Source organism: Hordeum vulgare, chromosome 3H (assembly GCF_904849725.1).
Source record: "Hordeum vulgare subsp. vulgare chromosome 3H, MorexV3_pseudomolecules_assembly, whole genome shotgun sequence".
Classification (NCBI taxonomy): Eukaryota; Viridiplantae; Streptophyta; class Magnoliopsida; order Poales; family Poaceae; genus Hordeum; species Hordeum vulgare.
Genome location: NC_058520.1, coordinates 393,612,146 through 393,625,944, shown reverse-complemented (window position 1 = coordinate 393,625,944; position 13,799 = coordinate 393,612,146). Strand labels below are relative to the sequence as shown.

The window sequence follows — 13,799 nt, the reverse complement described above, 5'->3', positions numbered from 1 at the left end:
AGAGAGCACAAAATACAGAAGTACTATGGAAGCCTTACAGTACTTGACAGTGACGAGACCAGATATATATTTTGTTGGTAACAAGGTTTGTGAGTATCTACATGCACCTGCTTCTCAAATTGGTAACAAGGTTTCACAATTGAGATATCTCTTAAGCCATTTGAGGAGTTTAAGAGATATCTCAATTTAGGATAGTTGAGATTAAGGGAGGGTGTTGAATAGATGGTTGTTTAAGCACGTAATCTCAACTTATCTCTACCTCTCTATCTCTCTCGTATATATATGTTTCTCTTGTAACCTTCATATCCTAGCGATCGTTGGAAAACTTGTAAACCACAACATGGTTTCTGTCCCGATCAATATAAGCCAATGCGGCTCCCTCGCGAGGGAGTAGAAACGTTTCCATCTTACATCATCAAGGATCTACGTCGGAAATAGTTTTTGGATAGCGTATCGTGAACAAAGTAGTCATCATACAAAGTAAGATGCCCTTATGCCATGTTTCAATTTAACATTCGATGTCCCTTTGTTCAAACCTTCATGTTAAGAACATGCTCCTTTGCATGATCCATTTCTTTAAGAATCACTATCATCATCGCTATTGGATACTCATGTGAAGACAAATCCATCAATTCGTCCTAAAAGTACTCGTCCAAATCCATCGTGCTTGCTTCAAAGTGAATAACGAAAACGTCAACATTTTGCACTATCGCATTTGTCTGAACACTTGCATGACCCAATGTCCGCTTGACGACGTCTGCCGGTGAAGGGTACTTGGGCGGTAACCAGACCTGAGAAAGTACCGCAACAATGTCTAGCAAGGTTTGGACAGCATACAAGGAAGGGGGAGGGCTACGGCGGAGTCTAGCAGCGGAAGATAGAGAGTGGAGAAGGAGGGCAGGACCGTGAAAATGCGAGGGGTCTGGATGAGGTTTAGACATGGGTGTCACCGTGTCAGAGTAAGACGTGGTGTACGTACGGACCGCCCGAGAGCTCTCGTCAACCTGTGGCAGCCCGGACCTGTTTTTATTTGGTGAGCTTGATCCGGACTTTTACGGGCATTTTGGTTATCTGCGTTGGAAATGCCTAACCTCAGTCAAAGAACAAAACCTCACGATGTCTCAAACAGTGTGAACCAAATAATTTCTTGGCAGACAAAGTACATCACACCCTGCTACCAGTGTTGCTCACACCCTGCTACATCATTTCATATTTTTTTCTCTCCATCCAATGGTAGTACTGCCGCTGTCAAAAGCTCCAACGTAGTAGTAGTACGAGTAGTCGTGGCATCACTCTACCCGCGTCCCGGCCCCCTTTATATAAAGCCTCCCCAGGCTTCTACCCCTTTTCAATCTGTCTTTGTCTTGGCCTTTGCCCCCTCCTCTCTCTCTCTCTCCATCCTCATCACCCTTTCTTTGCTCTTGTTTCCGCATTGCCTTGTCTCCTGTGATGGGGGCCACTTCTCCTTCAGGCCTGGAGCTCACCATGGCTGTCCCCGGTCTCAGCTCCTCCTCTGGCTCAGGTAAGCTCCGGGGCTGTTTTCGTTCTCCGGCTCCCTCCTACGGCTGCAACTATAGCATCCGCTGTAGAATTTGGATGGTGTTCTCCGTTCATGGCTTCAAATCTGGTCGGTGAACATCCGTATTTCTACGCGCATGCACAAGCTCTTTTGGGTGCTTGGGGAAGAAATGCACAGCCCCGTAGCTAGCATCTTTTTTTCTCCATCTCTTTTTCAGTTGCATGTTAAATGTAAATGTTTGAGTTTGTTCATGTAACAGCCCCGTAGCTGGCTCTTCTGTTGAAGTGCTGAGGGTGTGAGTGACAGACATCGACGATAACTAACTCGAACGTGCTGTCCTTGGCAGAGGGGTTTATTTGCAACAGCATCATCAGCAACAACAGTGGCGGGAACATGAGGGACCTGGACATGAACCAGCCGGCGAGCGGCGGCGAGGAGGAGGATTTCCTGATGGGTGGTGTGGAAGAGGACGAGGAGGAGAGGGGCGCCGGCGGACCGCGCCGCCGAAAGAAGCTCCGCCTCTCCAAGGAGCAGTCCCGCCTCCTTGAGGAGAGCTTCCGCCTCAACAACACCCTCTCAACGGTCAGCAACACACATCTGCTACCCAATGCTTATGCTGGGCGACTCCTTCAATTTCATGTCCGCTAATAACTTGCTAAAGATCGGCCGGCATGTACTACACGTAATACTTTACGTAATAATAGTAAATACTCCTACGTACGTGCACCAGAAATCTCGTCCACGGATGACAGCATCATTGCAAAGTTGATCCGTTGGTCGTACCGATGAATCTTGAACTGGATTCGCTTCCGTGGCGCTGCTTTGATGGACATTGAAGAGCATGATGTGTAACCCTGCGATGGGTTCGGACAACCACTGATCCATTAAGTAGCACTGCTCGACGTTTGATTACAATATACTCCCTCCGCTTCCTAAATATTTGTCTTTTTAAAGATTCAATTACGAGCTACATACGGATCAAAATGATTGAACTTACACTTTAAATAATGTCTATATACATCCGTATGTAGACCGTAGTGAAATTTCTAAAAAGACAAATATTTAGTCGGAGTACTACATATGGGAAATCAAGATACGGGGTACCCTTCGGCACATTACTCGTTAGTGGCATTACAAGTCAAAGTACTAGTAGTAGTACTATCTGTAGTGGTATATGACTACCTTAAGTCCTTAACGGTGCACAACTTGTAGTAGTAGTAGGTAAATAAAGAGTGGGGGCGCACCTCTGATTGTTTCGTGCGGTCTAGCAGAGACTGTAGAGCACAACGTTGGTCTTATTATGCACTGGTATTCATATCGTCGTGGTACAGTGCGGCTGCGGCGAGTAATGAACCCATCTAGTCACAGCTGCCAGGGTAACGCAGTTACTCCTCCACATACAGCAGTAGTACGTAGTTGCAGTTGCAGTAGGCCTTCGTTTGACTACCGGAGTAACGTTTCGTTACTCATATTTATTCACGCCTCTTTTTTGCAAATATGGACGGCCAAGGCCTGTGTCAACCGTCATGGGCCGTGCAGCCATTCATGTAATTTAACATGTTGGAAATGGAATTCTTGCAGAAGCAAAAGGAGGCCTTGGCGATCAAACTGAAGCTGCAGCCCAGGCAGGTGGAGGTCTGGTTTCAGAACCGCAGGGCAAGGTAAAAATAGGAATATCTTCTTAACTTGGTCATGTTCACATACAGAGTACCATCTCTTCATACATAGGAGTATTCACGAGCACACATTGACATGGCCAAGCCTCACGTGCACTTGGAACTTGGAACTTCACCGTTAGCCAACAGCCACTCGTCTACCCCACAGTCCGTTCGGTGGTCAGTATTAAGATAATCAAGTTAGTTGGCTTATTTGGCTTATTATTAATTTAGTAACATTATTTTAGGAAACGGGCAGGGGCACTGCAAATGCATTCAAGTAGGGAAACCGGTGACGTACAATTGGTTCGTTAGTTAATGAAACCGAGGCAAATGGGACAAACTTGGACGATCTGTTGAAAGGTCAAGTAACTCAAGGCAATGCTTGTCCAGTCCTTAATAGAGGCATTGGGGTCAATTGACCCCAATCAAATTAATAAATCCTTCATTAACTTAGTACTTCCTCCGTCCCAAAATAACTGTCTCAAGCTTAGTACGACTTTGTACTAGAGCTAGTACAAAGTTGAGACACTTATTTTGGAAGGAGGGAGTACTAATTACTGTTGATTTATAGAAGATGATCCCATCAAGCTTTTTTTCTAGCTTCGTCCCTGCTAGTAGATCATAAGGTGTCTATCAGTATGGAACATCAGCCCAGTAATTGCGTTTGAAACTACTCGCGTCACGTTGCAACTCCATTGAGCGGTACGCGTCCATGGTACGCACGCTGGTTAGCTTGCAGACTACCAGATTGGCTGTGCATGCTATTTTTTTTTAAACCGATGTGCATGCTATTTTGAACTCGCCTCGAGATTGAACTAATGCTAGTATAGACATTGCACTTACAGTTTGTTTCTAAGCCGTCGTTGTTCAGTCCAAAGAAACTTGCATAGAGATGAGTTTCTATGGTAATGTAGTGATTACGCCAATCAAACTATTAGTAGTAATATGCTTGTCCAACACTTCTCCAGTCGTATACCTAATGATAGCCTATTCTCGTCCCAACATAATTATGGACCCTTCCCTCAATTAAGGTGGCATAGATCACTGACTATCTACCTTGAAACTTGTACTGCATCTGAGATGCGGGACAACATCAACTAGGTAGATTCTCTAGCTTGATAGAGTAAGGCGGCTTCACCACCTTTTATAATTATTCCTCCATGATACACGTACGTACTACATTAGGATAATCTATATTTAAACAACTGATCTAATCGCTGGCATCGGCACGTGGACTAATCAGCACGTGCAAGCCAGGCTACAACTTGACCCTGGCTCCGCGAGTCTCGTGAAGTACCGTCCATCTTATACCAGCAAAGGGGTCTTTGTTTTCATGGACTTTTTGATGTAGGGACTAAAAAAAGTCTTAATAAGTTTCATGTGAAAGAAACATGAGGGACTTTTAGGACCTAAAATGGGATATTTGAGACTATTTGGAGAAGTCCCTATGAAAGAGTCTTTTTGAGACTTTTTGGCACTTTTTCCAACAATGCCCTTATTTTTATCATGTCATTTAATAACTACTACTACATTACTAAGGGTATCATAGTATTTTTGCATGTCATTTAATGACCTCTAGTCTTTATTTAGTTCCTGAAAACAAACGGATAGGGACTAGGAACTAAAAAAATATCCCGAAACTTCTGAAACAAAGGCCAAAGTCATTGGCTTTCCTTCACTCTACGTCGAGATGACAATGTTCTTGGAATGGGGGCCTATGGTCAAATTAAGTTGCGTATAGTACTCTAGCTCATGCTAGTTTAAGCTCCCACAGTGAGACGTGCATTTGGTTGCGTTTTGTTCCGTGTGCTCGTCAATTAGTATATGCAGTACAACTAACCATGTTGTCATGTTGCAATTATATGTGCACCGTTAACTTGTGCAAGTGTAGGTTCCGAGGTTCAATGTTCCATTATGAGATGGAGCAACTTGTGTTACTATTCCCGGATCATTTTCTTTTGCTGGTGGTAGAGGTTGAGTTGCTATAATTCTAAACTGAACTACGTATGTGTACGTGTACACTGTACAGGACTAAGCTGAAGCACACGGAGATGGAGTGCGAGTACCTGAAACGCTGCTTCGGCTCCTTGACGGAGGAGAACCGCCGCCTGCAGCGGGAGGTCGAGGAGCTGAGGGCGATGCGCGTGGCCCCGCCCACGGTTCTCTCGCCACACACACGCCAGCCGCTCCCGGCGTCCGCCCTCACCATGTGCCCCCGCTGTGAGCGTGTCACCGCTGCCACGGGCCCAAGGATCACCCGTCCCGCCGCCTCGCCGTTCGACCCTCGCCGTCCCTCAGCGGCGTTTTAGAGTTTAGTTAGGGCTTAAGAGAAAAGGTCGAGGTAGAGTTGCTAGTGGTAATCTAGGACGCACGATCGATAAGTCTTTGTGTAAATCGATGAAGGAGGAAAGAACGTGAAAAGGACGTAGTGGTGGGGTTTGGAGGTGGACGATGTGGGTGTGTGACCCATGCCATGGACAAAAGACTTCTAGTTCCATTTGCTCATTTGGTCTTCTGTAGCGTTGTGTGTTCTTTTCTTAAAAGAAAAATGGCGTGCTTGTCTTCACTTCTGATACCTTCTTCCAGACATGACATCCTATCTGACGCATTCTGCGTGCGTCATATAGAAGCGTGACACATGGGGTTTATGCGACTGGGCCGACCCACCGGGCAGGACATGAAGCGGGTTTTTCTTTAAATTTTTCTTTTAATGCGTGACGTAAACATACCAAGAAAAGGAGAACCTCGCACTCTAATAACCTGCTGCTAGCCAGTTCAAAGCATGGACGTATTTAAGAACAAACTGCAGCATCGAGAATTGAAAAACAATTCTGAAAATTTTCCTAAATATTTTCTGAAACTGTGAATAATTTTTTAAATATGAAATTTTTTTGAAAAACATGGATATTTTATTAAATCCCTTAGAAAATTTTAAATGTAAAAACATTATAGAAACTGCAAACCTTTAATACACACACTTTTTAAAAACAACCAACAATTTTTATAAACTTGATTTTTTCAAAAGTAGGATTTTTATTGAAAACATGAATAAATAAATAAAATTCCATATTTTGAATTTTTAACATTTATTAGAAAGTGTGAACAAAAAATTAAATTCCATTTTTATTTAAAGAATGAACCATTTTTAAGAAACGTGAAACCAATTTGAAATTCGGAACTATTTTCTAAATTTTGATTTTTTTAACTCTGAATATTTTTTGGGTAAAAATGAAAAGAAATAAAATAAAAAAGAATGAAAAACAAGAAAAGCGGATTTCCTCATACACACGTACGACAGCTAGGCCAGCCCACTATGTCGCCTCTCTGCGTTTGGCGGACTACTTACCGCTATGAGTGAGAAATAGGGTTTGCCATTCAATGCGGTGGTGGCATGCAGGAGACGGCCTTTTTCTAGGGTTAGAAAATGGGTGGTCCTACTTCTCATATTGGGTGTGTTTGGCAGCCCGCATGAGGCCGAACCAGGCCCACACAGGATGAAAGTTGTAGGTTTGGTTGCGTGGACTGCATCTACTTCTCGGGCCGGCCGAACGAAACTGTGAATATTTTTTATGTAAAAATGAAAAGATGGAGTGAATAGAGGGACACGAAAAGGACGAGGACAAATGGAGATGGCAATGATGAAGTGAACTCGGCAGTGAAAAATTTGGCGGGCTGCTTTGAGGAGCGCCGCCGGCCCCAATGAGTGCTCTTTGTTGGAACTATCGTGGTGCGGACAAACGTGCGACCGTTCGAGAGCTTCGCGACTTCACGAGGAAGTTTGCCCCTACCATGTGGTGCATTGTTGAGACACAAATCAGTGGAATACGTGTAGAATCTTTTGCAAATACTCTGGGGTATGATAATTCGTATGCTATAGATAGTCAAGGTAGAAGTGGAGGTATCGACATTTCCGAGAATAATTCAATTGATGTCCAGATTTTGGGTGACTCTGTTTATCACATAGATGCTAAAATCTTGGAGGCAGATCAAGACTCATGGAGAATCACGTGTGTATATGGTGATGCCCAAACTCGTTTGAGGAGTGAGAAGTGGGACTCGATGAAAAGGCTTGCCACTTTGAATGACCCGCCATGGCTATGCTTAGGGGATTTCAATGAAGTGTTACGACCGGAAGAACATCAAGGCATTACCAACCGAAGCAATGCATAGATTCAAGCCTTTGATATTTGCATGCTGCTGGACTTGGGCTATTAGGGCCGGTTTTGGACGTTTGAGAAGAAGGTTTGTGGAGGTTCGTATACGCGTGTTCGGTTGGATCGAGCACTAGCATCACGTGGTTGGATGGCAAGATTTCCGCTAGCACATGGCAAGCATATCACATCCGCTACGTCTGATCACGACCCTATTCTCGTGGTGTCGGTGACTTTCGGGACAAGATCCTGGCTATCTCGAAGGATCTCTCGGTGCGGAGCAGGGACACCTTTGGAAGCGTTCGAAAACAAATCAAGGAGGCAAATCGACAACTCGAGCAACTTCGCAATGATCCAACACGCACGGGCCCAAGTCATAGAGTAAAAACTTAATGAGAAATTGATGGAGCTGTGCCACCGAAAGGAAATAATGTGACGATAAGGATCATGTTTGTAGTGGTTGTCGGCGGGCGACAGAAACACAATTTTTTTTCACATGAAAGCAAGCATGAGGCGTAAGCGTAACATGATAAGAGCCTTGTACAATTCGTTGGGAGTGCTCACTAATGACTCGGTTGAATTTAAATCTATGGTAACGGAGTTCTATAAAACCCTGTATGTATCCGAGGCGGTGAATGAAATGGAGGATGTTTTGATGCATGTCCCTTGCAAGGTTACGCGAGCTATTAACGAAGCATTGTATGCTTTGTATACTATTGATGAGGTGAAACATGCGCTCTTTCAAATGTTCCCAACAAAGGCATCGGGGTCAGACGACTTCCCAACACATTTTTATTAGCGTCACTAGAATGTTTGTGGGAGGAGATTACTTCGGTTGTTCTTCGCATCATTAGGGGGGAGGAGAGTGCAGAGGTCATCAACGATACTATAGTAGTGCTGATTCCAAAGGTAACAAGTCCAACCCATCTATCCGTTTTAAAGCCTATTAGCCGTTGCAACGTCCTGTACAAAGTTGCTTCTAAATATATTGCAAATAGGCTAAAGCTTATCCTACCAGACATTATTTTTGAAGAACAATGAGCTTTTGTCCCAGAAAGGCTAATTTCAGATAATATCATTTGTGCATATGAGTGCTTACATTTTATGAAGAGAAACAGGTCAAAAACCAACAACTGTTGTGCGCTGAAGCTCGACATGATGAAAGCTTATGACAAGCTGGAATGGGAGTATCTCCAGGCCATCATGATAAAGCTTCGTTTCTCTTCTGCATGGGTTGACACTGTCATGGGGATGGTCAGATCATTATCCTTCTCAGTTCTGTTTAATGGCGAAAAGCTTGAGCAATTCAAACCTACAAGAGGTATTCGACAGGGAGATCCTGTCTCCCCTTACATTTTCTTACTTGGAGCAGAGGCCCTTTTGTGCCTTTTAAGATCTAGTTCTCAGTCGTCTACGTTCGGTGGTATAAAGGTGGCCCCGACAGGTCCTGCTGTTAACCATCTACTATTTGTAGACGATAGCGTGTTGCTATTTAAGTCAAGTGTGGAGGCAGCGGAGTTGGTTTCAAACTTGCTGAATACTTACCGTGGAGCCTTGGTATAGAAAGTTAATCATGAGAAATCATCAATTTTCTTTAGCAAAGGGTACCCATATTCACTAAAATAAGAGGTAAAGCATGCTTTAAATTTTCAAAACAAATCACTAAGATAAATATATTTGGGTCTGCCTACAAAGCTTGGACAATCTAAAAATGGTACTTGTAAGTATATTCGTGATAGATTATGGGAGAAGGTTAGAGAATGGATGCAAAAACTATTGTCAGCGGGGGGCACGAAGGTTCTCACTAAATCAGTGGCACAAGCGATCCCAGCTTTCTCCATGTCTTGTTTTAGGCTCCCAAGAGGACTTTTTGAGAGTATAACTTCCATAATACGCCTATTTTGGTGGGGAAGCAAACATGGCCAAGCGAAACCATGTTGGGTGGCGTGGAACGTGATGACTAGACCTAAGAACCTGGAAGGGTTAGGTTTTCGTGATTTTGAAGTTTTTATCATTGCCCTACTCTCTAGACAAGCTTGGAGGCTGCTACAAGAGCCCGACTCTCTTAGTGCACGCATACTAAAAGTTGATTATTTCCCAACATCAACTTCTATGGAAGAAAATCTTGGACCGCACCCATCTCACATTTGGTGCTCCATTGTTGATGGGAGGAACATTCTAAACCATGTAGTTATCAGGCTTATTGGAGATGGTTTCACCACAAATATCTGACACGATACCTGGATCCCGAGGTTGGGCTTAATGAAGCCTGTTTCATCTTTGGTGGCGGATCCTCCATAGTTAGTGGGTGAGCTGATCGATCCAACGACGGCCACATGGCGAGAGGTCTTAGTCACACAAATCTTTTTGCCAATCGATGTCAATGCTATACTCAAGATACCACTATGTAGTATGCATGTAGATGATTTCTCGTCATGGTCGGTTGATCCTAAGGGGCATTTTTCTGTGAGCTCGACATATAAATTAATTCACGATATGAGGATGGGGAGAGAAGCCTGGATAGAGGAGTCGATGATATGTACAATGGAGAAGGAGAACACAATGGGTGGTCATCCATATGGAAATTGCAAGTCGCATCAAAACTGAAGATATTCACGTGGAGGCTAGCATGACACTCACTTCCCACCAGCGATGTACTGCACCATTGGAACATGTATTCATCGCATGTGTGTGCTTTATGTGGGGCTGAAGATAGTTGGCACCATTCACTGATTGATAGCAACTAGTCCTAGTGTTTGTGGGCTCCCTCAGAGGAGGATCTTGTTCAACACATGTGCACGCATAGAGAGGAACAAACTAAAAAATGGCTATTTGCGATGAGTGAATCTCTCTCACAAGTTGAGTTTACCACAATGATTGTGACACTCTGGCTATTTGGGCAACGCGGAGAAAGATATTCCACGAAGGAATTTATAAATCAGCTTTCTCCACTCATGCTTTCATCACAAGCTACACCTCATATTTGCAGCAAATTCAGAAGCCCGTAATGAGGTTAGCAACAACATCCACCTTGTCGTGGATTTATCACGGCATATGTACCCGTGAGAGAACTTAGGTGTGAGGCCATCACAACTATGTGGCAGCTTGAGAGGGGTTGGTCGGGATCGAGAGACGCGAGTTTACCCAGGTTCAGGCCCTCCAATGGAGGTAAAAGCCTATGTCCTGCGTGTGTGTATTGATGATGAGGATGATCCTGGTTACAAGGGTGCTGTTTTGCTACCTTTAGTCTCGAGGGTGTCTAATATGTCTATCTCTAATGACTTGAACTTGTCCCTCTTGGGGCGCCTCACCCCTCCTTATATAGGTAGAAGGGGTAAGGTTTACATGTAGAGTCCTACTAGGAGTAGGACTAGGACTAGTCTCTCTTGAATTCTAATCCGGGTCTTGTTTCCTTCTAGGGGCAGTCTTTCCTCTTCTTGGGCCTTCTCTGTGAGCCGGCTCTCCCATGAGCTGCCTTCTGGGCCGTTGGGTCTTGTCTTTGTCTGACTCGCCTGTCGGGTCATTTGAGCCACCTGTCGGGTCACTAATGAGTCGCCAAGCTCGTCCGGGTCACCAGTGAGTCGCCAAGTCCCAGCTGGGTCATACTTCAAGCTGGGTTATACTGCGGGGTATAGGCCCGACATTAGCCCCCAGTTTAATTTGGATTTATCAATGTTAAACTCCTGAAATAAGGATAACAAATATGTTAAGGGACGAGCTTGCTCTAGTGGTGGACTTGATTTAATGAAGTGGCTCCTTGAAAATCCGGGTTTCTTCTTTATATGAGTTGTCTTCAAAATCATCTTGGAGGTACATGTTATTTGCAATAAAATACATATGCCATTGAGTCGACCTCCAATGCTTTGGCTTGATGAAAATTTCGGGAATAAGAAATCCACATAATGTTGAACCGGCTTCTGTTGCTTCGGCTTTGATGAAAATATTGGAACTAAAATCCACCTTATGTTGAGTCGGTCTTCTGGGCATGAATAATTTGAAGAAGATGATCCTTGCAACCTTCCATCCAGAAATGAGACCGGTTCTCGCTCACAATTGACAGCTTGAAAGTGTTCTTCAATTTTTTATATATCCATATTACTTGTAGCCCCCAAGCTCCAAGTTTATGAGTTCGTGATGACTTGGTGGTTTGCTTTAATATCTTTGATCATGTAGCCCCCAAGTGTCGGGTTGTCTTGCCTGCGGCAGCCTGGGAGTTGTAACTGTCTTATTCTTTATAAAGCTTCAACTAGTGTAGCCTCCAAAGGCTGGCTCAGGAGTGTGTGATAGGTTGGGTCTTCAGTTTGGACCTCATGATCTGTAAAACAACTCAGTGTTGTAGCCCCCCAAGTGCCGAATTGTCTTGCCTACAACAACCTGGGACTTTGTATTTGTCTCATGTTCATAAAACTTCAGCTAGTGTAGACCCCAAGGGTGGGGTCATTATGCAATAATGAGCAGGGACTTTGTAGATCTGATTATGTAAACTTGAGTAGCAATGTGTATCCCCTAAGGGTCGGGTCATTATAAAAATGATGAGTCGGTTCTTGCTTGAATCCATACTTGAATGAAGAGCGGCCTATAGCCCCCAAGGGCCTGCTTATCTCCTTGAGATAGCCGGGTCTGATGTGATGATTTGAAAAGCGGTTTGCATTAGCCCCCCAAGTGTCATGGCGCATGCTTGCAGCGACATGGGACTTCCATACTTTGATGTAATCTTGATTTGAATGATGTAGCCCCCAAGTGTCGGGTCGTGTGCGTGCACCGATTCGGGACTATTCCTTCCATTGTGGAATAAAATCATCTCCACTTTGTGAATTGATGATGCCTTTGTGATGAAAGAAATCCTTGATAGTGGTTGCAATGTAACCCGACAAATATATGTTTGAGAAATCCATAAGTTTTGTGGTTTACTAGAGAACACGAGTTGAAAAAATCCAAGAGCGGGTCAATTAAATGACCCGACATTATATGTGATAGGGCAGCTCTTCAAAAATAGTCAATTCTTCCGAGCTCGCTTAAAAACCCCAATCATTTAACAGTGGTTATGGTAAACCATAATAAAGATCTAACCATATTGGCTATCAAAGATTTATTTGCACGTGCAGAAGTTTATGCTTTGACCCAGTTTGAAGACCGACATGATATGTATGTATGATGCATGATGCAATGCAGGATGATGTATGTATATGATAGAAGAATAGAAAGTGCCAGTTTTCTAGGCATGACATAAAGATCGACTTTCGAGGCTCGAGCCTTGCTTCAATCAAGCGGGTATGATTACCCATGAGGATAGAAATTTTTAGTAATACGACTCAATGAGACTCGACAATTTCGACTGGCTGATGACGCTCAAGTCATGCTTCAGTGAAGTGGGTTACATGAACCCATGGTTTCTCCTTTTTCCATATGTCGGCTCTCACACGACACACTCAATGTTTTAACCTTGACAAGTTCAGCGTCCACAATGGATTGACTTGCCAAGAGTACACGGGGCCAATAGGGGGAGTCGCACAAACATACAGTCATGTCTAACCATCGTATAGCGATAATTTTTCACAGACCAAGAGGGTGAGAAAGCTAAACTCAGTGAGTTGGAGGCCCCCAAATGACCTATGATCAGGGAAAATCCCAACATAGGATTGCAGAAGACAATGCTATTACTGCCAACCAATTTGGGGACGAGTGGTCCCCAGATAAGCCGACTTTATTCTACTGATCACTGTTGGCGCCTATGTTTGAACCATGCATCATGGAAACTAGTCCTCTTTGGCTCATAACATCTATGTTTGAACGGTCGCAGCATGGAGGCTCATCCTCTTTGGTATCGATAACATCCATGTTTGAATGGCCACATCAGGGCGACTCATCCTCTTGGGCGACTTTTAAATCACCCGCCAATGAGGTAGGGCACCCATGTTTGAACGGTCGCATCATGGCAACTCGTCCTCTTGGGCGACTTTAAAATCTCCAACCAATGAGGCAGGGCACCCATGTTTGAACGGTCGCATCATGGCGGCTCGTCCTCTTGGGCGAATTTAAATATTTTAACAAGTGAGGCAGCAGCCCTCGAGACCGGTTTAACTTTCCTGTAATGACCCAGGGTTCTTGAATTATTTAGATCGGCTGGATCTACCGAGCAATGTATGTGTAGCCCTCGAGTCTTAAGTCGACTCAAGGGGGCGACTTGAGAGTCTCCGTACTTGATCGTGACATAAGCCGGTATAAGGTTGATGGCTGAAGGATGGAATTTATCCAAACTGGAGATGACATTGTGAGCTGATGATCTTTGTAACGCTCATCATATGTACTTGGCAAATATCATGGACAAATTGAGTATATATGCATTTTGACCCATGCTTTATTCTCAGGTAGTCCGGCTCTCCTAGCTCCTCTAGGGCCATTTTTATTTTTTCCTTGCCGCTTGGTTTGAATTGTCGGCTCAATGATGACTGACTCAAATTGTAGCTTCAC

General features: G+C 44.1%; 1 protein-coding gene across 1 annotated transcript; it reads left to right on the top strand.

Moving 5' to 3' along the window:
- Window positions 1–1,359: 1,359 nt before the first annotated feature.
- On the top strand, window positions 1,360–5,743 carry LOC123443963 (homeobox-leucine zipper protein HOX3-like). Its single transcript, XM_045120542.1, has 4 exons — window positions 1,360–1,522; window positions 1,866–2,101; window positions 3,101–3,180; window positions 5,207–5,743. Exons 1-4 carry the CDS (start codon window positions 1,450–1,452, stop codon window positions 5,484–5,486), a joined length of 669 nt encoding a protein of 222 aa, XP_044976477.1. The 5' UTR covers window positions 1,360–1,449; the 3' UTR covers window positions 5,487–5,743.
- The last annotated feature ends 8,056 nt before the right edge of the window (window positions 5,744–13,799 follow it).

Excerpts from the sequence above, each read along its gene's own strand:
- LOC123443963 (XM_045120542.1), top strand. The coding sequence starts at position 1,450 with ATGGGGGCCACTTCTCCTTCAGGCCTGGAGCTCACCATGGCTGTCCCC. Across the intron at positions 1,523-1,865 it reads CAGCTCCTCCTCTGGCTCAG|AGGGGTTTATTTGCAACAGC; the intron begins GTAAGCTCCGGG and ends TGTCCTTGGCAG. Across the intron at positions 3,181-5,206 it reads TTTCAGAACCGCAGGGCAAG|GACTAAGCTGAAGCACACGG; the intron begins GTAAAAATAGGA and ends TACACTGTACAG.